This window comes from Psammomys obesus, unplaced genomic scaffold, assembly GCF_907164565.1.
Source record: "Psammomys obesus unplaced genomic scaffold, mPsaObe1.curated_primary_1811, whole genome shotgun sequence".
Lineage (NCBI taxonomy): Eukaryota > Metazoa > Chordata > Mammalia > Rodentia > Muridae > Psammomys > Psammomys obesus.
This window is the reverse complement of record NW_026596440.1, coordinates 5,467,151-5,490,568: the sequence shown is the minus strand read 5'-3', so window position 1 is coordinate 5,490,568 and position 23,418 is coordinate 5,467,151. Positions and strand designations below refer to the sequence as shown.

The following is a 23,418-nucleotide window of genomic DNA, read 5'->3' as shown; positions in this document are numbered from 1 at the left end:
CTGGAGTCTACTACAGGCCCTGTCTGCCACCACAAGTGCTCTGTGCTAGTCACACCGCCTGGGGTGCAGTGGAACCTAGTGTAAAGGAGACGCTCCGGTCCAGTGCGCTACGGTCCGCGGCCGCGAGGGGCGCTGCGAGAACCGCTGTTAAAGCCCCGTAGCGGGCGCGCGCGCTCAGAGGGAGACCGGCCGCTGCCCGCGCCGCTGGCTCCGATTGCAGGGCCAAGCCTGCCGGACTGCCCCGCCCCGGATCCGGACTCCACGAGTCGCTCTTGGCGCGCGGTTCACGTGCCCCGGACTCGAACCTGGGACGTGCATGTGAGAGCTCGGCCGCAGTGTGGGTCCAGGCCCGGCGGCGACATGGGGAAATTTCAGTCTAAGCATGGTGAGCAGCGGGCCGGTGGCGGGATGCGGGGAGGCGCGGGTGGGCGCCGCCACTCACTGTCCCTTCTCTCTTTCCCGTGTCCTCCGGCCGCGCTGCAGCCGCAGCCGCCTGCAAGAGGAGAGAGAGCCCCGAAGGTGAGTCCGGGCGCGGTCAGGGCGCGAGGCGGCCCCGGGGCCGGATGCGCAGAGCTCCGAGCTTGGGGCGCCCCTTGCTTCTCGCCCTCGGGTGGGACACGCCTTGGGTCTCCGGTAGCTCGTGGCCCCGGGGCTCTGGGGACCGGGTAGGCGCCGGGGCTGGGCAGAAGCGCATCCCGCGAGGCTCACGATCGTCTTCCTTCTCCTTGGATGCCGTGTTTCCCGCCGCGTCTGCGGGCGGGCCGCAGGGGACAGCTTCGTGGTGTCTGCATACGGGAGCGGCCGCAAAGGAACGGAAGAGACCGAACGGCGCTCAGGCGGCGGCGTGGAACATCGCGCACGGGACAAGCAGGTAGGCAGCGGGGAGGTGGGCGGGGTCGCGCAGCCACCGGCCTTGCAGTGTCTGGAGTTATGCCGGAGCTGTGCCTCTCTACCACCGGGACATGCAGAAGGCATTGCTCAGACGGCTGGCCAGGATAGCCGGCCCCTTCCCAGCATCTGGCATAGTATCCCAGAGGGGGGCTGAGTGGAGGTATCGGAATCTCCAAGCGCTAAGTTTGGGTTGAACTGGTGGCTCCGCCCCTCAGGCAGGAGGGACTGGTGAAGTTGAGCTGGGGCCCAACTGGGGCCCAGATCACCGTATTCCAGGCTTGAAGGATTGAGGGACCTCCCCCATCCCTTGGTGAAGGCTATAGAGCCTATTGTTTGCATAGTGGAGTTATCAAAGGTAAGGGCTACCCTTGCCTTCCAACTTTTAGAGGGCTAACCACAGGCCTGCAGGGAGGAGAGCCCAGGACAGTTGGGCAGTGGGAAAACTGTTACCCCAGACCACAAATGTTACCCAGTGTTGTGGGAGTAGATTATCCAAGGACCATGTGTAGGAGGAGCGAACTGTCCAGGGCCAGGGCCCCTGGGGTGAGATGTGGTGGAGCTTATCTGCCAGCAAGAGGAAGCAGACACTGGGCTATTTGTGTTAGGAAGAGCAGAGTATGAGAGAACAACTAGACTACGTTTTATTTGCTCACCTGCAACTGGCTCCCCTCTGCTGGCTCCTCACTACAAGGTCCTCACTGGCCCAGAGCTCTGGGAAGTCAGCAAATGGACTGGGGTCAGTGTCCTTTCTGGAAGAACCTTCTGGTTGATGAATAGAAACTTCTGGGTATTCATGAGTGCTTTGTGTGGCCCTGACCCAAGACCTGGGCCTACAAAGGCTCAAAATAATATGTACTAGTTTGGATGCGTGTTTCCTGGAATGATCAACTGTCGCCATAAAAGTGGACATGCTGAGGTGTTGTGGGTCCAGTGTTAAGATTAAGATAGTTATGTGCTGTCCATTTCTGGGAGAGGAGACCAGGCCAGGCATCCAGGACTACCCAGGTCCATCTTGCTACCACTTACAATTGCTAAGGAATTCTTGGTGGCCAGTTGTTGCCTGTGGACAGCTTGGTTCTCAGATGCATGTTAGCCAGAGATAGAAAATTGGGGCTGGTCTCTGCGAACATGTTCATGCCATGGGAGAGCATTTAGGCTGGCCCTCCCCCTTATCTGCCAGGCTTGGGGTCTTTCTTCCTAGTAGCAAATCTGGGCTGGACCCTTGAAATCCCCACTTGAGAGCAGTGGTATTCAGAATGGGGCACAATTTAGCTGACAAGGAAGTGTGTGTCACTGGAGTGGGAGGGCCAGAGCATCCTCTGTGGAGAGTGCAGGTGCTTCCTGTATCCTTGTGGAATTACTGAAGTAAAGCTGTGATCTTAGGACCAGGAATACCACACTTTGGCTCATTGTTTTGTTTTAGTTGTGTGGGCTCTGGCTTGCATTTTTTCTTTTAGCTTTGTCCTTCTTTTATGATAAAGCCTTTCTAAAATGGAAAGAGCAGAGTCTCAGTCGGTCTGACCCAGCTTAAGTAGCTGTAAGTGACAACACTGTGTTTTCCATATCTAGCTGTGGCTCCCGGCCTGGCCATACCTTGAGCTGAGGCCCTAGCCCAGGCACCACCCTCACTAGGGTCAGGTATTGTTGAAGCCACATTGCTGCCCTTGAGCCTGGAAGCTAGAGCTCTGCTAGGCAGTTTTTGCCCAGGCCTGGGAGGGACCCTATCTTCATAGCATTCCTTCTGTCTAGAAAGCTTAGTAACAGTCAGTGTTGGGTCTATGTCCCTTCCCAAAGCCTTCGTTTCACAATGCCCAGAGTTTTGTCCAACTTAGCATCCCAGGAGCTGTGCCCTGATCATACGACTCAATACTCCCTATCACCTGTGGCAGCTCACTGGGGGACTTGCATCTCCCCTTTCTGGCTTCTCATCTGCTCTCCCATTCCCTAAAACCAGAAGGATGACATTGCTTTTGACTCTGCTACTGAGCTGTATGGACCACTTCCTGCCTCAGTGGCCATCGCTGCTATGTCAGAAGCTGTGCTGTGTGTCGGCACCTGTGTGACTCCTGGCCTGCAGGGAAATGAAGGGAGGGGCATGGGTTTGTCAGCAATAGTCAAGTGATGGTTTGGAGAGAGGTGTGTGACATCAGAACAACTGTGGTTTCAGGCCTTGAGAACATACTGATGGGGCTGAAGTTTGGGCAGCATTTGGTGGTGGCTTTTCTCAGTGGCTGAGTAGTCAGTCATCTGTGAGGCTCCATGCAGGATAGTCTCATGTGTGTCGCTTCTTCCACTAGGCTGTCTTTAATTTCCCCAGCCCCCCCCCCCCCCAGAGGCTGGCAGGAAATTACTAAGAAGACAAGAGTCACTGTTTTGTTGTTGTGAATTAAACACAGATTTCCACTGAGCCTGAGAAAGGAGCATTCTCTCACTCTAGTGGTGTGGTTTTAGCTTGGACTCTGAGGAGTCTGCCTGTATAGAAGCTGTGGAAGCCACTGAGAACCACGTCCATGGCTTTCTGAGTGCTCTACAGCTGTGCATATTTGCAAGAGGAAAGGCCACACTGCTTAGCCTGTGGAGGGCGATGTGTGGCTGTCTTGGGCAAACTGGAACTTTACAATGCCATTCACCAGCTCCACCCACATTTACACGGTCATTCTCTGTGTGCTGACACGTCGTACCTTTCAGAAGGAGATAGATAACATTGGAAGGTATGGGAGTGACCAGTGTGAGAGCCTGTGGTGCCTTTGGAGGCTGAATCCACTGTGCAGACCTTGGCTTCTAAACCCATGAGCTCTCGTTATCATGTCATCGACAGGTTCCTCAGAACCAGAAAGCTTGCTCATTCAGGCCTTGATCCCTTTTTCTCTGGAACCAGCTGTCAAGCCTGAGCCCCTTAACTCTGCTGCTCCTGCTGTGGCAGAGGTCATTTACCTGCCCTGGGTCAGGAGCCACCTCACCTGGACACTTGCTTGCTTCTGTTAGGGAACGGAGCTGTTAGCCTTTGCCACAGCCTGAATACCACCCTATCCCTGGTTGATACAGAAACACGGCACATGTAGTGTAAGACATCTGCAGGGCAGGTATGGCGCTCCAGAGAGGTGCTTTGCAGCCCCCAAGAAGAAGCAGTATTTCCCTGGGACTGCCCACAGAGCAGCTGGAAGAGAGGCCTTGAAGGCATCGGGGTAGAAGAGGGGTATCAGTGGCCACCATCACAACATATCATTGTTGTCCCTTGTTCTCCCTGTGCCCTCTGGGTTTGGCTTTTGGGACCTAGTCTGAATCTAGAGAGGTGCAGACGTGCATAGGGGCTCAGGGGCTCACATGGATGCAGGAGCATCAAGGACAAGCCTTGGGAATCAGCAACCTTTAGGAGAGGGGAAGCAAAACTGGCCAGAGGACGCAACCTGAGGGAGCTGGTGACAATGCTTTTAGGCACATGGCTGAAGGTTACCTCCCAAGATGTGGTCTTGTCTAAGTAGAGGAGAGAAGGGAAGCAAATGCCACCAGACTATCACCATGTTGCAGAAGGGGTTGGAGTCATCTCAAGGAGCACCAGGTGCCCTTCGGTCAGTGTGTAACCCAGTCTGGCACTTGTGGGAGGCCCTGGAACTGCTTTGATATAATCTGCCACTGAGGGACAGTATCTGCTTTTGCTCCTTGGCTAACTCTCTGGTGTCTTACGACAGGAGCTCTGGGTCACTGACCATACAAGGCCACAGTTAGGGTTGTGGCCACAGACGCTGGAGAGACAGATTCCTGGCATCTACAATCGGGAATAGCATTGGCTGGCACAGCCTCTCTCTATGCAAGGGAGGAGTGTTCCCTGGGATTCAAGTTCTTGAACGGTTCCCAGGAAGATCAACAAGTGCTCTCAACACTGGACACAGGGGATAGATATGTGCAGATGTGTGTATTGCCTACCTCTGCATCCAAAGAGCACCATATAAGGTGCCTAGGTCAAGGCTCTGAGAAGATGAGCCTCTTGCCCCAGGATTTGGGTGCGTTTCATAGAAAGCTAGGACTAAGGCTTGTTCCTGGGTAGCTTGTCACATCTAGATTTCTAAGACAGCTTCAAGTCACGGCTGCTCATTCTAATGCTGAAGGAGCTAAAATTTTGGCTCTGTAGAAGTATTAATAAAACTGGGGAAGTGGCTTCCCCATGCCCTGGTGAGCAGATTGGCCACTGTGGCAAATGGCACCACCTCCCCATAACTCAGATTCCTTCTTACAGTTTCACTTGTGGCTGAGTGATTTACATGTGAGAATTTTGTGCTTTGTGTGTGTGTTTCTGTGTGTGTGCATGTGCACATGTATGCACGATTACGTGGAGGCCAGAGGTCAGCCTTGGCCATTGTTCCTCAGAAGCTACCGGCCTTGTGTTAAACAAGTCCGAGAGTCAGCCTGGGATTCCCACTCTTGACCAGAAGGCCTGCTCAACCTGGAGCCCAGGTGAGGAGTGGGGGGTCTGAGGTGAATTTGGGGCAAGGCCAGCAGGAGGCCCAGACAATGGCATGGCTAGGGACCATGGTTCCAACCATACACAAGGGGATGGCCTGGCCTCGTGGTTCTAGCACTGTGGTCCAGCTTCATGTGCAAGAACAGGCTGGCTAACTTCCCAGAATCTACAGCTTGTCCAGAGCAGGGCAATGTAGGCAACATATCCAGACCCAATCCCTTCCCAGCGTTAGGGATAGGCCTACTTGCTCTGTATCCATTGCCACTTGCTCTGTAGTCTGGGGACAGGGGTTGGTGGTTTCTGTTTCTCGGTATGCAAGAAGTAGAGGGCGGAGCTGTGTTTCCAATTCCAAGGCTCAGTAGTGAGATCAAAGGGTGCAGATGACCAATCTGCACAGAGGTTGTTGAAGTCTTGGCCAGAGCTAAACTGGAACCCCATGCCAGAGCCAACTAAAACATGACTTTTTTTTTTCTTCTCTATGGTCAGGAGGCAGCAAACTGGCCCTAGCCACGATGCTCTTGCTTGGCTATCTGGCCAGGTCTTGTGGCCTGCTCCATATGTCTCTGGAATTCAGCTTAGCTTGTTTCCTGTGGCCTTGAGGCTACATATTTCTCACAGTCATATCAAAAGGAATGAGGGGACAGATGTGAGGGTCTAGAACGGGATGCACGAGCTTGGCAGAGGTGGATCCCTGTGCTTCATCTTGGCCAGGCCCTGACAACAAACAGTAGGACCACCACATGTGGTTGGGAAGCACAGTGGTCAGCCTTATGCTTAGGAAAGCTGAGCCCTGTGGACAAAGACCAGGTCTTCCTACAGGTAAGAGGAACCCCCAGAATGTTGCCTGTGTCAGGAAGTTATGAGGACAGGCTCGCATCACCCCAGGAGACTATGGAGACACTGATCCACAGCAGCTCATGAAGGCTGCTGTCCCTGACTGGCTCATGGAGAGGTCCCACAGAGCTGTGTGGCTCCATGGAGCCCAAGAAAGAGTTGTTTGTAGGGAAACTTACTTTAGATGTCTGTTCATGGAACTGTTGTGGGTGGCCTTGTGGGCTGTTCTTAACTAAGTGATACATGATGCCACCCAGCTCATCTACGTGAAATCTCTGCTCTGAGACCCTGACATACAGGAAAGCAGCTCGGTACAATTGTGCCTGGGAGGTTCTGGTGGGTGTGTTACTGATGCGTCTGTCTCCCTTTTACAGCCTGATGGACTAGTCTTCCTTCTTACAAGAGGAAGGGCCCTGAACCCCGGAGACCCCTATCCCTCCCACCCAAACACCTCTGAGAAATCAGTTCTGTGCCTTGTGAGTTTTGAGTCAACTTTACCCACTGGCAGAAGGATCCCTGGAAGGGGTCAGAGTGCAAGTGTATGGAGCAGGTCTGCAGAATCTCTCCTGGGTTATGTGAGAAACTGAAATTCCCCTGGAGTGAAAGGATGGGATATGCCCTACTGCTACACAGAAGTGTTCTGTCCCACTGGGGCACTGTTTATGTGCTTCATTTGTCAAAAAGTTGGTAGACATGCTGACAAGCAGAGCGGGATGCAGTCCAGTGACCATAGCTTCAGAAAGATCATGGGGCTCTGGGATGGATACAGAGTCACTGAGACACGTGGCTTAAGTTAGGCTTCTCACACTTGAGGTGGTGTATGGAAAGGTCATCCATACAGCCCCACCCCCTTCCCAGCTCTTTGCTTGATTGGCTTTCTGTGGTTATCCTTGGGCTGTCAAAACACCAGTGCTCTCTGCCCACTGTGAGCACCCAGCATGGGTCAGAGCAAGTGGATTCCTTATGGGCCACCCAGTGGTGATGGAGGGTCATTTTCAGACTGTGTTCTGTTATTAACTGAGCTTGGTGCCAGATAACATTGAAGCCTGGCCGGCAACATGGACTGGCCACTTTTAAGGAGCACAAGTTTGTCTCAGGCTTTGAGAGGTGAGGGTGATTATCCCATGTGCTGGCTACCTCACCAGGCACAGCTGTAGCCTGTTGGATGCTCAGAACCATCCCAGGCAGAAGCACAGCAGTGGCCTGGGCAAGACTGGCTCGCTGGAGCTGCTACTCACAGATAAGCCTGTTAGTGATCAAAAGCTCTCACTGGCCCCCATCCTGCCTTACGGCAAACTGCACCCACTGCTGGGCCCGCGTGTGCTGTAATCAGCTTTCACGTTGACGGGGGATTTGGCAGCATCCGGCTGGCAGCCCTTCATGCCAACACCGGACAAATTGGGTCTGTTCGATCCTGTTTGCCACGCACAACTGGAATGTACTGATGGCAATGAAGCCCGGCAGCCAGAAGGGAGGACTTATTTTACTTTTGTTCTTCAGAATCTTCTCAGTGAGCCATAGCTAGTTTTGAGCCCTGAAATCAGGGAAGCTAAAAAAGCATGTAATATTTTAATACAGAAATTCAGATGGAGATTATTTTAACATACCATTAGGCATCCTGGTGGGTCGCTATCCAGAGCTCTGTGAAGGATGGTCTGTGTGTTTGAAAGCATAGCCCTTCCTGCTTTTTGTCCCCAGAATCGTAGGTTCTGCTAGTCCTTGTCTGGGGTGGGGGTGGAGTGGAGGGTAGCAGGGCCCTCTTAGCTTCTCTTAGCTTGTGAAACAGGGGTCCAGAGTGGATCTCTCCACTAAAGGGAAATTAATTCTTTTTATCTCCTTGAAGTGAAAGCCTAACTTTTTTCTGGCTCTGGGAAAGAACTTGCTCAGAAACCTCATGAAGCTGGCAACCTCATACCTCTTTCTTCCTGCCCCAGCCCTCACTGGTGACAGCCCTCACTGCAGGAACCTCCTGTGTTCTCCCAGAGAAATTGAGAGTACAGGTGGCCTGGCCAGGCCCTTCCACTCTTGTCTGCTCACCCTCACAGGTTTTGTTAGCTCTCCCGTCCTGTTTGTGCCCTTGGTGGGAATCCTGGATGCCCACCTAATACTGCTGGCCTCATCCTGCTCAGTATCCCCTGCACACTTGGTTCTCCTTTCCCATAGCTGACTGGGCACCTTTGGAGTTTGTTCTCTAAAGCTTTATCCAGTAGCCAGCTCTGGTGGAGTTGGTTGTGACTACACATGATTGGGTTGAGGAACCAACAGCATCTGATGACCTTAGTGGGCAAAGAGTCATGAATGCTCTGTGGGAAGACCCTAGGCCAGGCATTACAATGCAGCAGGAGCCAGCCTTGTGTCAGCTGGGGAGAGGAAGCTGTCCGGAAGGTTCTTTGGACTTGGTCTCAGGGTTTCTTTTGTTTGTGATATATAGAGTATAGGGCAGAACGAAGAACAGGAGCCTCTGCTTGTGTGTTGGAGTTCTTCAGGCAACAGTGAGGGGATCTGTGGGTACCACATCTCTGCCCAAGGACCAGAGCCTTGCTGGGTGAAGTACCAGTGCTCTCATCTCTTCCCAGCCACCTCCAGTCCTGGCAGCCAGCGTATCGTTGGCCCACTAACCAAGCCCTTGGACCTCAGTCTTATCCTAGGAGCCCCTGCTATGTCCAGGCTTTCTTCTGTGTCTGGATGACCCTGGGCTCTAGCTCTCCCTGCAGCTGTGCAGCCTTCAGCTGACTGGAGCTGGTACCATTTCTGAAACAATATTGTTTGTTAAACTTGCAATGCGAGTTTGTCACTGGGACCACACTAAATTTCCTTAGGGAGGGTTTGGAGGATCTAGGTTTGGCCTTTTTCCGTTTAAGGCCTTTGTGCAGCTGCTGCCAGATAGGGTAGCTATGAGGCCCCCTTTGATCTCCACAGCCCAGCCAGGCAGCAGAGCCAGTGAGGGTATGTTTCCACAGAGCTCTACAGAGAGCACTTAACAAAAATGAACACCATTTATTGCTTTTTCTGAGTTGTGAGCTCCCCAGGGGCCTGGCGCCGGTTTTTAGCCTGCTTATCTCTGGTAAGAACACCACATCACACAGTACATTCTAAAGTAAAACAGAAACAGTAACTTAGGGTTCAGCCGTGTTCTCTTCCAGCTTTGGAACTAATCTGCCTTTGGAATGAGAAACATAAAGCTTTAATAGGAATGAAAGAAGCAAAGATGTCCAGTAGGTTTCCTGAGTCAGAGCCTGAGATGGAAACTGTGTGGGGTCTGTGTTAAAAATCAAGAGTCCACTTTCATCCAAGAGAGGAATCTGAGTCTGGGAGATGATCTGAGTTTGGGTTCCATTTTGTTATTTTGCAACCTCTGTGGCCTGTGAACTGTGAGTTGTCACCATCAGGGAAGGCTGGTCAGCCTTGGTCATCATTCTCTGTGAAAGACAATTGTGGTGTCAGGCATGACTGGTAAAAGACAAGTTGCAGTGACCGTGGAACACCAAGAGCTAAGAGTAAAAACAAGACAAGTAGTCACCATGGCTTATGGTTATCTGATTCTCTGGGCAAGCACACTCGTGGGTTCATGTGTGTGTGTGTGTGTACATTTATTTGCATGTGCAGTGAGTACAGACATGTTTATGTACAGACATCACATGCATATAAAGACTTAATGTGTGCGTGTGCTGAAAGTACTTTGTTTCAAGGTGGGTCTTCTGTGGACGTCTTTGTTGGAGATGGATTCTTGGGAGGACTGGTGAGTCCCCTTTCTTGGCTGAGGTATGGGGCCAGCAGCATTCTGTTTCACATGTGTAGGTTAATGTGGATGACACAAGTCACCGGAATCCTTCTCTCTGAATGAGGGATAGGGTCTCGGCTGCCAGACTTTAAAGGGAGGCTGCTGACCCCTTACTGCAATTGACCTTTTCACGGTGTCTCACATTGCAAACATTTCTCCAGCAAGTGGCCATGCATTCATCAGTGACTCATTCATCCTCTTCCTCCTGTCTAGTACTCTCTGTGAACTGGGCCTCCTTGGGACCGTGGATGCTCAGTTCCCCACAGTCCATGGGGCTGATCAATTCCTATAGCAAATGTGGGCCCTTTGGGGGACTACTTGGGGGATCAGTGTATTTTTGGGTGAGTGGGAGTTGGGAATGGAGTCCGTGTTTTATTATTCTATTATTCTATTATTATATAATAATTATTATTCTATTATTAATCAAGTGACGGAAACAATGGGAAAGCTGGTAGGAACAGGAGGAAGATGATGATGGAAATATTTGTATTTTCTGGCCTGGACAAAGTACTGGTGTGAAGGATGAGTGTGTGTTTTAGGAAACCCTGTTACTCTCCCAGTTACTCACCTTTTATGAATTTCATTTTTTGGTTACTATAAAATCTCTGGTGAAAATGATCCTAGCCCCTTTCTCCCAATTAAAATAAAAAAAAAAGAGTGTATAGAGTAAAAACATCCTGCAGATCTTAGAAGAAAGCAAGAACATGCCCTTTCCGTGGTGGCTTGGGGTTCGCTATCCTTAAACATCTTGTTTTAGATTCAGGCACTCAGGACTTCATGGCCCTCAGCCCCTGCAGGGGACCTGCCCGGCACCACAGGAACTGCTGGGCCCCTACTGCACATGTGTCAGAATTATTAAGCCCATAAAACTAGATTGTCACATCTGAAACTGTTTAGCTGCTGAAACTGAGACGTGACTTCAAAGCTGGCCAACCGTTTCCAGACAGACCAGCGGGCCAGCACCTGGAAATGGAATTCCAGCCCCTGGCGGCAGGCAGAGTGGCCTCCTCACCTTTTCCTAAGAAAACATTGTTCCTCGGAGCCTGGTGCTTGATGCCATGCCTGGAAAACTGTGTGAGGAGCAAGGCCCCTGCATCTGAGTGCTTTCAAAGCCATAATCTCCCCGCCCCCCAAGTCCATTGCTTCCCTGCTCCAAAGGTATCTACAGCCTGCTTTCCCCAGTGTCTCCTCTTAGGCTGCTGTTTCTTGCTTCTTGCTGGTCCTTACTGCACCTGGTACCGTCCCCAGCAGAAGAGGCTGTGGCCTTGCTATCTCTACCCTGTAGCCTCTTTCTTCATTCCTCTCTTGACTCTACTGGCTTCAGTACTGTGATGGTCCTGGCATCAGCCACTTCTGGGCATCACATTCTCTTTGTCCCAGGGGTGATGCCTTTAACTTGACATGTGTGAGGGATGCCCACAATAATTCCACGTCCACAGCCTGCAAGCAGGAGCCTTGGTGTTTTCCTGGCTCCCTTGGCTCTTCCGCATGGTCCTTAGGTAGTTGCAACCCACACTTGAGGGCACTACTGGCTGCTTTCTTATATCCCCTCCACCTACTCCCTGACCTCCCCCCAAACATGGCGTAAATCTCACACAGATCCTGCAGCTCTGTCTTCCCACCAGAATGCTATTCTTAAAAAAGCCCCAGCACCGGTGTTAGAGTGACTAGGACTCACACTGCCGAGCTGTCCAAAATGTCATCCCGGTGGCCTGCGACATGTGTTTATGGAGAGCTTTGCATCTGGGAAGGGGCTGAAGGGGTCTTCCAGCAAATAGGAGCTTGATGTGGTGATTCTTATGATGGTCAGGAACTAATATTGAAGTGAACATATATACAAAGACCACCCTAGTACTTGGTAACCATGTTTGAGACCACACACTGTTCCCAGGGCCTGGTGGTGCCAGCTGTTGGGCACAGTTCTGGACAGTGGCCTCCATCTGTTTTATCTGGCCTCACCTCCTTCTGTCTCTCTTCCGCTGGGGTACCCACTGAAGGCCGAATCCCCACCTCTTTCCCCATCCCTGCCTGTTTCTGTCTCTGTATTTCTTTATGTGACCATATCTGTCTCTGTGTGCATCCCTCCCCACAACCTCACCCCATCTCTGAGACATTGGCAAGATCTGGCCCTTCATCCCAGTCTACACTTGAAGATGTACAACCTTGACCTTAAAACTTATAAGTGGAGCCAGAGCTTTCACAAGCCTAGAAGCTGTGAGCCAAGGGGAGATGTGGGCTTGTTTGAAGGTCACATGCACACTCCATCACAGAGAATAGGAATTTATGAGAGCTGTCACTGCCTGTCCTTCCACCAGAACGCCTGACCTGCTGCGCTATCTTACAGCAGAAGCCCTTGGACCTGGCTTCAGGAAGGGGAAAAAAAATCTAGACACCTAGATTATTTTCTGGACAGGAATAAAGGCCTTTTCCCTGGGTCCCGGGTGGAGACAGTGTTCTTGTGTTTCTGAGTCTGGCGACACCTCAGGCAGTGGTTGTCCTGAGAGGCCCGTCCGCCCTGTGCTGCTGCTTTCTAACAGCAGCCTATGTTGGCTGGGCATTTGGAAGATGCTGAGGTATGGTCTCCCAGGGTCTGCAGGTTCTAGTAGGTGATAGGATTCAGCAACATGACCCTCTTTCTAAGGTGGATGTGGGGACCACCACCTCTGATTCTGCTGTGTGCTTACAGTAGGACAAGTTGCCCTCTGAGTTAGAAAAGTAGGGCTCCAGGTTTGCTGGGAAACTTTCTCACTCGCTGCTGCCACGCAGTGGCAGTTATGGGAATGTTTGAGGACTGTGACCTGGATTGGCCTGAGGCCTGTCACCTCCCGAACACCTTGTGGAGGAATGAAACAGGGCAGGAGTGTGGAGAATTGTGGACCCCTCATTTTGGGTGTGAATAAATGGGTGCCTGTAGGGTGTGGACTGTCCATGTATGCAGCAGCAGGGCAAAGAGCTCCTCAGGCCAGCACAAGTTAGTCTCAGACATACCATAGATACTTGCCATCTTATATATGAGTCATGTTTTCACTGTGGCATGGGCCCCACAATCATGACACTGGGGGCTAGGAGAGTACCCATCAGAGCTTGGAAAATGAGATGGTGATATTGCAAACCTTGGGGTAGAGTGAGTACTGGAGGGAGGTGCCTATGGGTTAGGCACTAAGGAGATGTGCAGAACGCTAAGCTGGAGCCTCATCAAGCAGCAGGGGTTCCTGTTGACCTGGACAGGACTTCCAGTGTGACTTGGATAGGTCCAGACATCAGTGTCTAGCAACTGAGAATGTAAAGAGGAGGTAAAGCTTGACCAGAGAGGAGTAAGTTCAGAGGCCAGAGCAAGGAGGGTCTAGTAGAGGGTTTGGTTCTAGCTCTTTAAGAGCACATAGGGTGAATGGGGAGGTGGGCCGCAGGAAAATCTGCCTGAGGACACCAGACTCCATCACAGCAGGGGTTGTAATGTCTGCCTTTGACAGCCTTCCAGTGAGCCTAAGTCACAGGGACTTGCCTGCACTGGGGAGGGGCTGCTTGTGTGGTCAGTGGCCCTGTGCAGGTTTTATATGATGTAATTAAAGCTTTTGGCTCTTCTCCTTAACTAAAGCAGTGCAGATTAAAGGGCATTCCAATATAAGCAGGACAGATTTGACTTAAATCACCAGGCAGAGGCCAGAATTTCCCCACAAACACTCATTTTCTCCTTTGATCCAGGGCCTCTCCAGCCACCTGGGCTAGTGCTCAGAATCCTGATGTTCGGGGTTTTAGTGTGTGCCGACAGTGTGCTGCAGTGGCCCTTCCCACAGATGCTGTGGCCTTGGTCAGTTATAGCAGCCCTGGTCTATTACTGTAGCCTTGGGAATGTCCTAGGAGACCAATCTAGAGTTTGTGCAGGATCTTCTTTATTTTGTTTTTCTTCTTTTCTTGCCATGCTGGGCATTGGTATCTAGAGAAGTGCATCCCAAGCATGCTAAAAGCCCAATCCCCAGCTCTTTTTCTAAACTGAATGTCCTTACTTCCCTACCCAACTGCACATTTAAAGCCCAAAACCCATGCAAGGCTCCAAAACCTGGTACTCAAGATTGTTTTTAAAATAAGAAATGGAAGGTGTCCACGAACGGTGGCCGTTCCAACCTCATATACAGGATAAAGTATGGAAGTGGTATAGGCACACGCCAGAGGCTGGCAGCTCTAGGTTCTAGCCTTTCAGCTGCATCTCCCTCTCGGGGTGCTGTACCCACCAATTTCTTAGTAAGATGAGACATACCTGTTCATGAAGGATTCAAGCTCTCCAACCAAAAGCCTGATGGGGAAGAGATAAATCCTGGGAGTCTCATGGAGGAAGGGACTATGAGAATATTAGGGAGGACCTTGCTCTCACCTGCACCACTTTTCAGGCCCAGCAGGGCCCCTGAAGGTCACTCAAGAGATGTCGTCCTTGATATTTGCTCCACTTGTCCTTGTTCCTGTCTCTTGACAGTGACTCAAATCTTCGACCCTCTTCCTGTCATCAGCCAGCTTTGGTTTCCCTACATAACTGTGTTTTGTCAGCAGCAACATGGAACCACTGAACTTGTAATCAGACATAGGACCTGTGTAATCAGACACAGCACCCTCCAAGATGAAGCTGAACCCTTGGGGTCCATGTTTTTGGATTCTAGCTTCTACACTTCATAGGAGCTAGAACTGAAGCTTTACAACTTACTCTGATTTCAAAAGAAGGAAAGTCCCAAATCAGCTTTTTAGAGGTTACTAAATTTCATCATATGTTCTACAGGGATAAGCTGGTCCCTGTTCCTCCAGGCTGAGCCCTCCAGTCTCAGAAGGACATGGAACTATGCATTGTAGACATAAAAGAGTTCCACAGAGCCAGGCCAGACCCCTTGCACTTCATTAAAATCAGTTTCTTTGAGCCTTAAGTCTGTGGGTTATTTGATCAGTGAGTGAATAAGAAGTCCTACTTTTTCCTCCTTTTCCTTTTTGAAAAGGGGTCTCATTATGTAGTCCTCACTGTCCCGGAACTTGCTAAGTAGGCCAGGTCAGCTGCAAACTCACAGAGATCCTTGACTCTCTGTCTCCCAAATGCTAGGATTAAAGGCACATGTTACCATACACAGCCAGAAAAGAGACTTTTTTTTTTTTTAATAATTACAAGGTTTTCTCATTGAGATAGTCTCCAGTATAATCCTTTAAATGACAAGCTATAATATGCATCAAGATCCAGACAGAGGATTCTGGAGGTACTTATAATTTGTAGATATGAGCAGGGGTCTCCCCTACTTCCTGGCCCTAGTCATTCAGCCTTGACCATTTGGTCTCTTGCAGTGAGGGCTCCTCAAATGCTGTGTTTCCCACAATTGGTACACAGCCAGAACAGCCTAGAGAGGAGCCTCTTGCTGCACTTTGGGGTAGTCTTAAGGAACCCCCAAGCCTGTCCTGGCTTCTTCTTTCAGGAGACTAATACTGGGTTTGTCCTCACCAATCCTCACATAGCTAATACTGCCCAGAATACTGCTGTACTCCTGTCTCTGTCCCATGTGCCTGAACATTTCTGATATCCTTTTCACACACTCTGCAGAACAGTCAGCCTGTCCATTCAGGCTTGGGGCTTTCAAGAGTTATTGTGTTGTTTGCTACTAGAGACAAGATGCTTTTCACATTCTATCCCAAAGGCATCAGGTTTTTTAAATATGCTCTGTCACTATGTCCTTTCTGTTCCAAAGGGCATAAACACGAGGTTGTGCTAGGCAGCCTGCCAGGCATCCCATGTTCTCCACAGTGAGGAATGGGGTAGTGGGTATTTCTGGTTCCTGTGGTCACTGACAGGGTGAGACTGTGCCAAACTGTCCCCAAGATACTCAGTTTTCTGGATGAGATAAAATTGAGGGGCCTTGTCTTTCTCCTGCCTCTGGCTACAAACCAAGGGCATCCTTTGGCCCTTGCTGGCCCCAGGGACATTGCCAGCTAGCGAGATGGATGGGTCTTAGCTCAGCTTCCCATCTACTTGAGGGCTCTCAAAGCTTCGAAGACACCTGGAGTCAAACAGGAGTGCCAGGAAACTGGCGGGAAATGCTTCTGGCAGCCCTGAGTGCTGGACTGGCAGCCGCCTGTTCTCCTGCCATGAAGAGCCCTTTGATTGCAGATGGCTTCCATGGCACATTTTATATTTCCTTTCTTGTAGCTTTTGCTTCTGTGGATTATTTACAAGAACCATGTGAGCTTTTGTTCTGCACAGTTTCTTGGCTTAAACATCGCCTAGATGTGTTTGAAGTCCTTCCCATTTTTCCATAACTGGTCTTGAGATCAGCTGTGGGCTGAGGGTGTTTCTTGGCAGCCATCCCTGCTCCTTAGCTCAGCCCCGGGGGAGGCAGTGGCCCCTTTGCAGCTCTAGTGAATGCCACCCTGAGTTCATCCCAGGGCTACCTTGGGTGAAGCTCTGGTAGAAAACTCTGCAAGCTAGGCCAGGACCAGAGTGTCGAGGCTTCTTATACTTGTGGGTTGGCAGTGTTGGAGCTAAGCTTCAGGGAGATCCCACTTTGAAAGTGGGTTTCGCCTGCAGACAATGAGGCCCAGTCCTGGAAATGACTCCAGCACACAGCATTTGTACATTCCACTGTGAGAAGCTGGGAGGGGCTGGTGTATGTGGAACTGTAGATTGAGAGGCCTCTTGAGGTCTGATGTTGGTGTTTATTCAGGTCTCAGCCTCAAAGAGCTCCAACCTGTTGTCATTCTCTGCCCTGCTGAACCTCATGGCCATATGCTGCCCCATTCTTTTGCAGGAGCTGTCAAATGGTGACCCCAAGGATGGGCCTTTCTGGGAGGACAAGGGCTCCCTGGAAGGTGAGTCTAACTCCAGCAAATGCTCCCAGACTTCACCTTGACCCTGGGGTTCACACCACAGAACCCTCATACAAGGGTCAGGATCAGTTGGTTCCTAGTCTCCAGAGCAGTTAGTTCCCGAGTCAGCAGCAGCCTTAGTCACCTGTGAATCTTACCAAGCAGACAGCTTGGAACTGTCAGTGGAAGAAGCAAACTGTTGAGCCAGTGTCCCCATACACTTGCTCATTTTGTGTCTGTAGTTCTGGGAATGAGCAGAGAGGTCGGGCTGTGTGGACTGGTGCTCTTGAATTCTGACTTAACCTCATGGCTACTTACTGCACCAGTTGTCTTAAACATGCCATCTGTGACTTGAACTCCACTTGAGTCACTGACATATGCTTGCATCTTTGCTGGAGTCAGCCCCACCCAGAGATGTGATCAGTTCTTACAGGCACAGTAAGTGCACTGTAGATCCACCTTCAGACATCGGCTGAAGCCCAGAGAGGCTCCCAGCACTGCCTTCTGGAAGTCAGGCACTGGGCATCCTCTGCGCTCATACCTGAATAGACACACCTGACCAACATCCGTGGGTCCTTCTCCTGAGGACACAGATTGAGACCCAGAATATATGAGCCCCCAAAACAGGGTTTCTTATCCATCCACATTGGGAGTCAGGGGAGACAAGACTGCTTGGTCAACAGATAGCCCACATGTGTCCTAGTCAGTGGATTTTGGATTGAAGGCATTGAAAAATGACCATGAAAACAAGGAGAAAAGCTTGGGGATACTGGGATTCACTCTCCTGGAGGACTTGGGAGTGGAGGCCACTCTGTTCTGATCTTGAAAGGCCTTCTCCCACCCCATCTGTGCAATGTCAGCCTAGCGGGGGCAGATTGCTCACTGGGAGCTACTGTGGGCTCATGGAGCAAGGGTTTACCCAGTTGAAGCTAACCCAGGTGAGGCCTCTCTCTGCTCTCTACTTCCCTATTCTACAGGAGCAGGCTCCTTACTCAGGGCCATGCAGAACAGAAGAGAGCAGCAATAGTCAACCATTTCCCCTCTGTCCTCATGCTACCCATGCATCACTTCCTCTTGTCCCCCTCAGTTGTGCTGCCCCCTGAGAAGTCTGAGGGCCACGAGGGCCAAGGACAGCCCTTCAGCATAGATGATGGGGAGAAAACGGCAGGCCGGGAGGGCCCGCTAAGACTCAGCAAGAAGCACTTAAACATTGACGTAAGTCCTCTCCCCTGAACATCTGCATGAGCGGGTCCCTAGGGCCCAAGATGAATAGTGGGGGCCCCTAAATGGGGGCCATGGCCATTCCAGCCCTATGCTTTCCTTAGCTTCTCTGAGGCCTTAAAGCAGGACTAAAATGTGCTGCTTTACCGTTTTGCATGGTATTGCCATGGACTTGGCAAGGCCGGGCAGTTTACATATGTAAAAAATGGGATTGCTTATGTAATGGGTATCCAGGACTACTGGTCAGGGAACAACAGCGGGGTTTCCCGCTTCACAGACAGGGGAGCAGCAGGAATACGTGGTTCTAATTCTCTTTATTCAAAGTGATTCTGGGTATTTGCATGAGCAGAGACAGATGCTGCAGGGGAGAAACTGAGTCATGAGGCATGGAGTCAGCTCCTCATTAGGAGATGGGTGGGGCTGGGCAGAGATAGGGTTTGAGGGTTGCAGGCCAACTGCCTTTGAGCTTCCTTCACCTGTGTAGAAGCTGGGACAAACTGCAGCTGGGGCACTCCCAGTCGTCAGTCCCAGCTGGCTCTTCCTTGTTTCCTACCCCTGCATACGGCCTACAGACCCTCCAATGTGATGTCTCCGTGGAAGAAGACAACCGCCAAGAGTGGACATTCACACTGTATGACTTTGACAACAGTGGGAAAGTCACCAGAGAGGTAATGTGCCCACATGCAGCAGACCACCATAGGATGGAGGCTCAGGTTAGGGGCGTGGCTGCTTAAGATCTGGAACCAGTTTGGTTTGGTAAACAGATGGACAGATGATGTCTGAATCCTCAGATGGAGAGACAAAATGAGTCCTAACTGGAGAAAGAGACTAGAAATTTCCTGAGAAGCAGGGCCCACTTTCACATCCTCAGCCAGCTGGTATCAGTATCCCCTTACTCTCTAAGTCTGCACACATCTCTTCACCAAGTCCAGTATGGTCTTCCTCTATAGCTGTGATGTCCCTTACGGGACAGCCTGGGTACTTGGAGTGCCCCTGCTCCATTGAACTGTGTCTAGGAGAGCAGAGGAAGCCTCTGCATTGCCTTGTGACATTGATGCTGAAATAAGTGTATCCAGGTTAAAAACAAAACAAAACTTACCTGCTTGCTTATCTAATGTTCTGGAATATAAAAGTCAGAGATGTGGCTTTGAAAGGACAGACGGCAGGGCTACCGTTAAGCCATGTATGACATTCTTGGGCTAATATTAGATATGAGTCAGTCTCTGGTGGGGAATAAGTGAACTCGTAAGGTACCATGTAGTTACTCAAGGAGGTAAACACATGCTTGATAAAGGGATAAATGTCCCTTGAAGTCTGTCATGTTGGTCTCAGGACATGTCCAGCCTGATGCACACCATCTATGAGGTTGTCGACGCCTCTGTCAATCACTCCTCGAGCAGCAGCAAGACTCTCCGAGTGAAGCTAAGTGTCAGTCCTGAACCCTCCAGCAAGAGGAAGGAATGTCCTCCCACTGGCCAAGGTGAGGGGTCTCTGCCAGGACCCTTCCTGTTCAAATGGCGCCGTCTCCATGATCAGCACCCCTAACACAGGCCTGCGGGGGCAGGGCACTTCCACAGCCACCTAACTTACACTTCACACTTGCCCTTCCCTAAAGCACTTATCTCTGCACCATCGGTCCCTGGATGTCAGCATGGTTCATGTTTCCCAACCACTTTCAGTCAAAAACTTCTTGTTTCCACATGTCCCAAGCAGAACCTGGTACCTTGCAGGGGACAAAACTGTTTGCTTAGTGAGTGGATGGATGAGCAAGGAAAGTAATTCATTAACAAAGGGCATAGTGATAGGTCTCCAATCTTAAGCACTAGGGAAGCAACAGGGTTAAAAGTCAAAGAGCAACATTGGTTATAGGATAACTCTGTCTCAAGACAATACAACAATAACAGCAAAGAATGAGTGGGTATATGGATTCGTAGGACAAATGGGCAGAAGAATGCTTGAGTGAAAGCGTGCATGTGCAGGTGAGCAGGGGATGAGTGAACGACCAAATTGCAAAGGAGTGAACAAATGAGTGAGGCATGAGAGAGCACAGCACCTTTCTTTCAGACCGGGAGCCAGCTCGTGGCAGAACAGAGAGTGAGCTCACAGAGGACTCCCGGGTGGCTGACAGAAGGCTGTCTGCCTACAGCAGGTGAGATGTGGGGCCGGGTGGTTGCTTCCTGCAGGCCTCCCTGATGTCAGGCAGGGTGCTGAAACAGGAAGGCCCTGTGTGTTGTGAAGGGCAAGGGTACCTGGGTGGGGCTAAGCATCATGTCTATCCAAGGAAGGGAGCAGGGGCCATGTGGCCCGTTAAGTGGCCAGGAGCACCCTAATGCTTAGGGCCATTCAAGCCTGGGAGACCTGTGGTGGGGCCCTGGGTCCTGGTGGGCTGCCGTAATGAGCTGTGGACCTTAGTTCTCTGAACGACGTACAACATTGCCCTACTGCCTCCCTCCTACTTTCTCCGGACAGTGGGCACTAGTCAAAGTCCCTACTTAAGCCTCCTAGACCACCTCCCCGCTCTGTAGGCATTCCTGCCATATGATGGTTGAAGCTCCGGCCTTGAGAAAATGGTCAGGCCTATCCTCTCTGCTCCACACAGGAAGCCCAGTGCTGATCCCCAGCCCTGCTCTGTGCGAGTGCCCTACTGTGTGGATGAGAACACAGAGCGCAGAAACCACTACCTAGACCTTGCTGGCATCGAGAACTATACATCTAAGTTTGGTCCTGGTAGGTACTGGAGGGCTCTCACCATTGGTCTCTCGGCCGTGTATAGCGGCCTCCCTGAAGCTGCAAGTGGGCAGGAGGCTCTGGAATTATCCAAACACAGTGTTGGATCCCTGGTATCCCCATCCCATTTGGGCACCCGTCATCCTCTACCTAGATGTGGACCCACAGCTTCCCCTCCTGTCACTGGCAGGGGCCTGGAAAGCAAGGTGGTTAAACATCCAGGTATGTGTATGAGACCTAACTCTGGCTTAGAGAAGATAGAGAACTCCTAGATTTAGCTTCCGGAGCCTTTCAGCTGGGGGAGCTGGTGTGTTAGGCCAGAATTGCCAGCTTGTGTAGAAGTGGACGCCAGTATTGTAGGCACCTGCAGTCCTGCTTTACTGAATGCACCTCTTGTTTTGTGCCTCTTGTAGCCTTTAGAGGTTCATGAACTGCAGCCTGCCTGGCACTCTGAAAGCTGGAGGCTAGAGCTCCCACCCCATTTCCACTAAGCATCCCTGAGGGTCCACACAGGCAAGCTGAACACTGTGACAGTATCTGATAAGCTCCTCCAGTCTGTTCCAGACAACCTGGGCTAGAGGTCCCTGGCTGAAGTTGACCCTCACCTGGCAAGGGCTGGCCCCACGTGCTTTGTACTAGAGCTTCAACCCTCTGATGATAGGGGCATCTGAAGAGGTAGATGGAGCTCCAGGGGGTTTAGTGGGGAGTTTGACCTCAACTGGCCCCATGTACTAAGGTCACTGCACAGGGCTGACTTTAAGGGTTTAAATACTTCCTGAAGCTGAAACCAGATATTGCAGAAGTCTGCTTGATCTGGCTCTATCAAGTCTCTCTCTGTGTGTGTGAGAGAGAAAGAGAGAGAGATGGAAAGGGGGTGTATGTTAATGAATTAATTACACTCCTTCACTGGAGTGTCCCCTAATATAACACAACTTTCTGTCACCCCTCCTTATGTCCCAGACAGGGTTCTGACTATGCCAGTGGAGATTCTCCCTAACAAGACCCACAACAGGGAACAAGGGGCCAGCTGAGCCAAGCAGCAAGTTGTCAGGGTGGCCAAACCCCTTTCAGTAGTGACATTCAGGGTCTCTAATAAGGGGATGATTCCCAGACAATGTATAAAATGTGCCTGGGACTGAACTGTCACTTCTCCCTGCTCAGCTTGGGGCATGTGACCATCTGAGCTGTGAGCCAGCCAGAAGGCCACCTCTATTGCAAACCCATAGTGCAGATATGACCTGTGTCCCAAGCCTTACTCTGGGCCACCATTGTGTCTTGTCCCTAGGGTCACCACCTGAACAGGCCAGGCAAGAACATCATGGCAGGGCCACACACATTCCAAGCAGGTCCCGATCACAGGAGTCGGATGCTCACGCTATATACCACCGCAGGTCCCAGGTCCTGGCTGACCATGTCGTACCAACTAATGAGCCTGCTGCCCGGGCTCTGGCTGTGCAGCCCCGGCTCAAGGGGCAGGAGAAGCAGTTCCTCAGGTCTCCCAAAGGTTCAGGAAAACCTCTCGGGGCACCAGGCAACAGCAAGCCAGGGAAAGCACTCAGCTATGGCCTGCAGGCTATGCCACTGTCCCAGAGTGCTCAGGATGGCCACCACCTTCCGCAGCCCCCGCCACAGCCCCCACCACAGCCCTATGGTCACAAGCGGTACCGACAGAAGGGCCGGGAAGGCCACTCACCACTCAAGGGGCATGGCCAGCCTACCATGGTGGAGCATGAAGTGGTACGGGACATGCCTCCCATGCTGGGGTCCGAGGGCTACGTGGTGCCTGTGATCCAGAGGCACGAGCACCACCATCACCACGAGCACCACCACCATCACCACCACCACCACTTTCACCCATCCTAGCATCCAAACGAGCACTTTGCTCCCACACCCTCGGGGACACAGCAGGTGCTGGCATGAGCCCAGTAGAGTACAGCATCTCCTGGCCCAACACCAGTTACAGATGGCAAGTTGGCACCAGGGAGATGGCACCAGGCTGGATATTCATGGACAAAGCCACCTTTCTCCATTCCATTTGGATACTAGTACATTTAATGGCAGCTGACAGTTCTCAGTAACACGTGCTCCTGTGTGATCCAGAAAGCCCATACATGAGGGCAAAAAACCCATCTGCTCTTACTTTTGCTGCACAGCGTGGTCCTGGGATGTTTGAGAGACTGTGCCTAGACATGGTTTGTATCCTCGTGGTTCTTTGACCTTTGGGTGCCTTGAGTTCCTGGTACAAGGCCAGGAGTGAACGGAGAAGGCAAAGCTTTCTGTGAGGTTTATTTACTGTAAAGTCAGTGGGCTGGGTCTAGAAAGTAGTTGTTCTCCAGTGTGCCATGTTCTTAGTTTCCCCCATTTCAAGCAGAGTGGAGGGGCCATGAATGAGCAGAGGGACAGAGTGATGTTCGGTCAGTGGGTAGCATGAGGGCTTCCAGCATCCTAAGTGGATGAGGATGAGACCCAGACAGGTTTTGATGGGTTGGATCAGGTACTATGCCGGGGGCCCGTCCAGGCTGTGCTCATTTTGCAGCAGAGCCAAGTGACACTTAAGTGTCCTTCTATAAGGGCTACAAGGGTGTGGGAACCTCAACAAGACATGCTCTTCATGGTTCCACCAAGAGGAACTTTTTAACCTCTTGTGAGTGTGTGCAGATGGCATTTTTTTGTCTTCTCA

The 23,418-nt window shown here is 51.3% G+C and overlaps 1 protein-coding gene across 2 annotated transcripts; it reads left to right on the top strand.

Moving 5' to 3' along the window:
- The first annotated feature begins 200 nt into the window (after positions 1-200).
- Positions 201-23,009, top strand: Nkd2 (NKD inhibitor of WNT signaling pathway 2). 2 transcript variants are annotated; one of them, XM_055597918.1, is made up of 10 exons: positions 201-385; positions 484-519; positions 768-871; positions 16,733-16,793; positions 17,878-18,005; positions 18,584-18,679; positions 19,344-19,491; positions 20,076-20,160; positions 20,611-20,738; positions 22,024-23,009. In XM_055597918.1, the coding sequence occupies exons 1-10, from the start codon at positions 361-363 to the stop codon at positions 22,599-22,601; spliced, it is 1,389 nt and encodes a 462-aa protein (XP_055453893.1). In that variant the 5' UTR covers positions 201-360; the 3' UTR covers positions 22,602-23,009. The 2 variants fall into 2 exon arrangements, with proteins under 2 accessions (XP_055453893.1, XP_055453895.1); XM_055597920.1 differs by having other exon boundaries at positions 22,130-22,588.
- The last annotated feature ends 409 nt before the right edge of the window (positions 23,010-23,418 follow it).

Coding starts and splice junctions, on each gene's coding strand:
- Nkd2 (XM_055597918.1), top strand. CDS start 361: ATGGGGAAATTTCAGTCTAAGCATG. Junction 520..767: donor GAGGAGAGAGAGCCCCGAAG/GTGAGTCCGGGC, acceptor GGCGGGCCGCAG/GGGACAGCTTCGTGGTGTCT. Junction 20,739..22,023: donor TACATCTAAGTTTGGTCCTG/GTAGGTACTGGA, acceptor TCTTGTCCCTAG/GGTCACCACCTGAACAGGCC.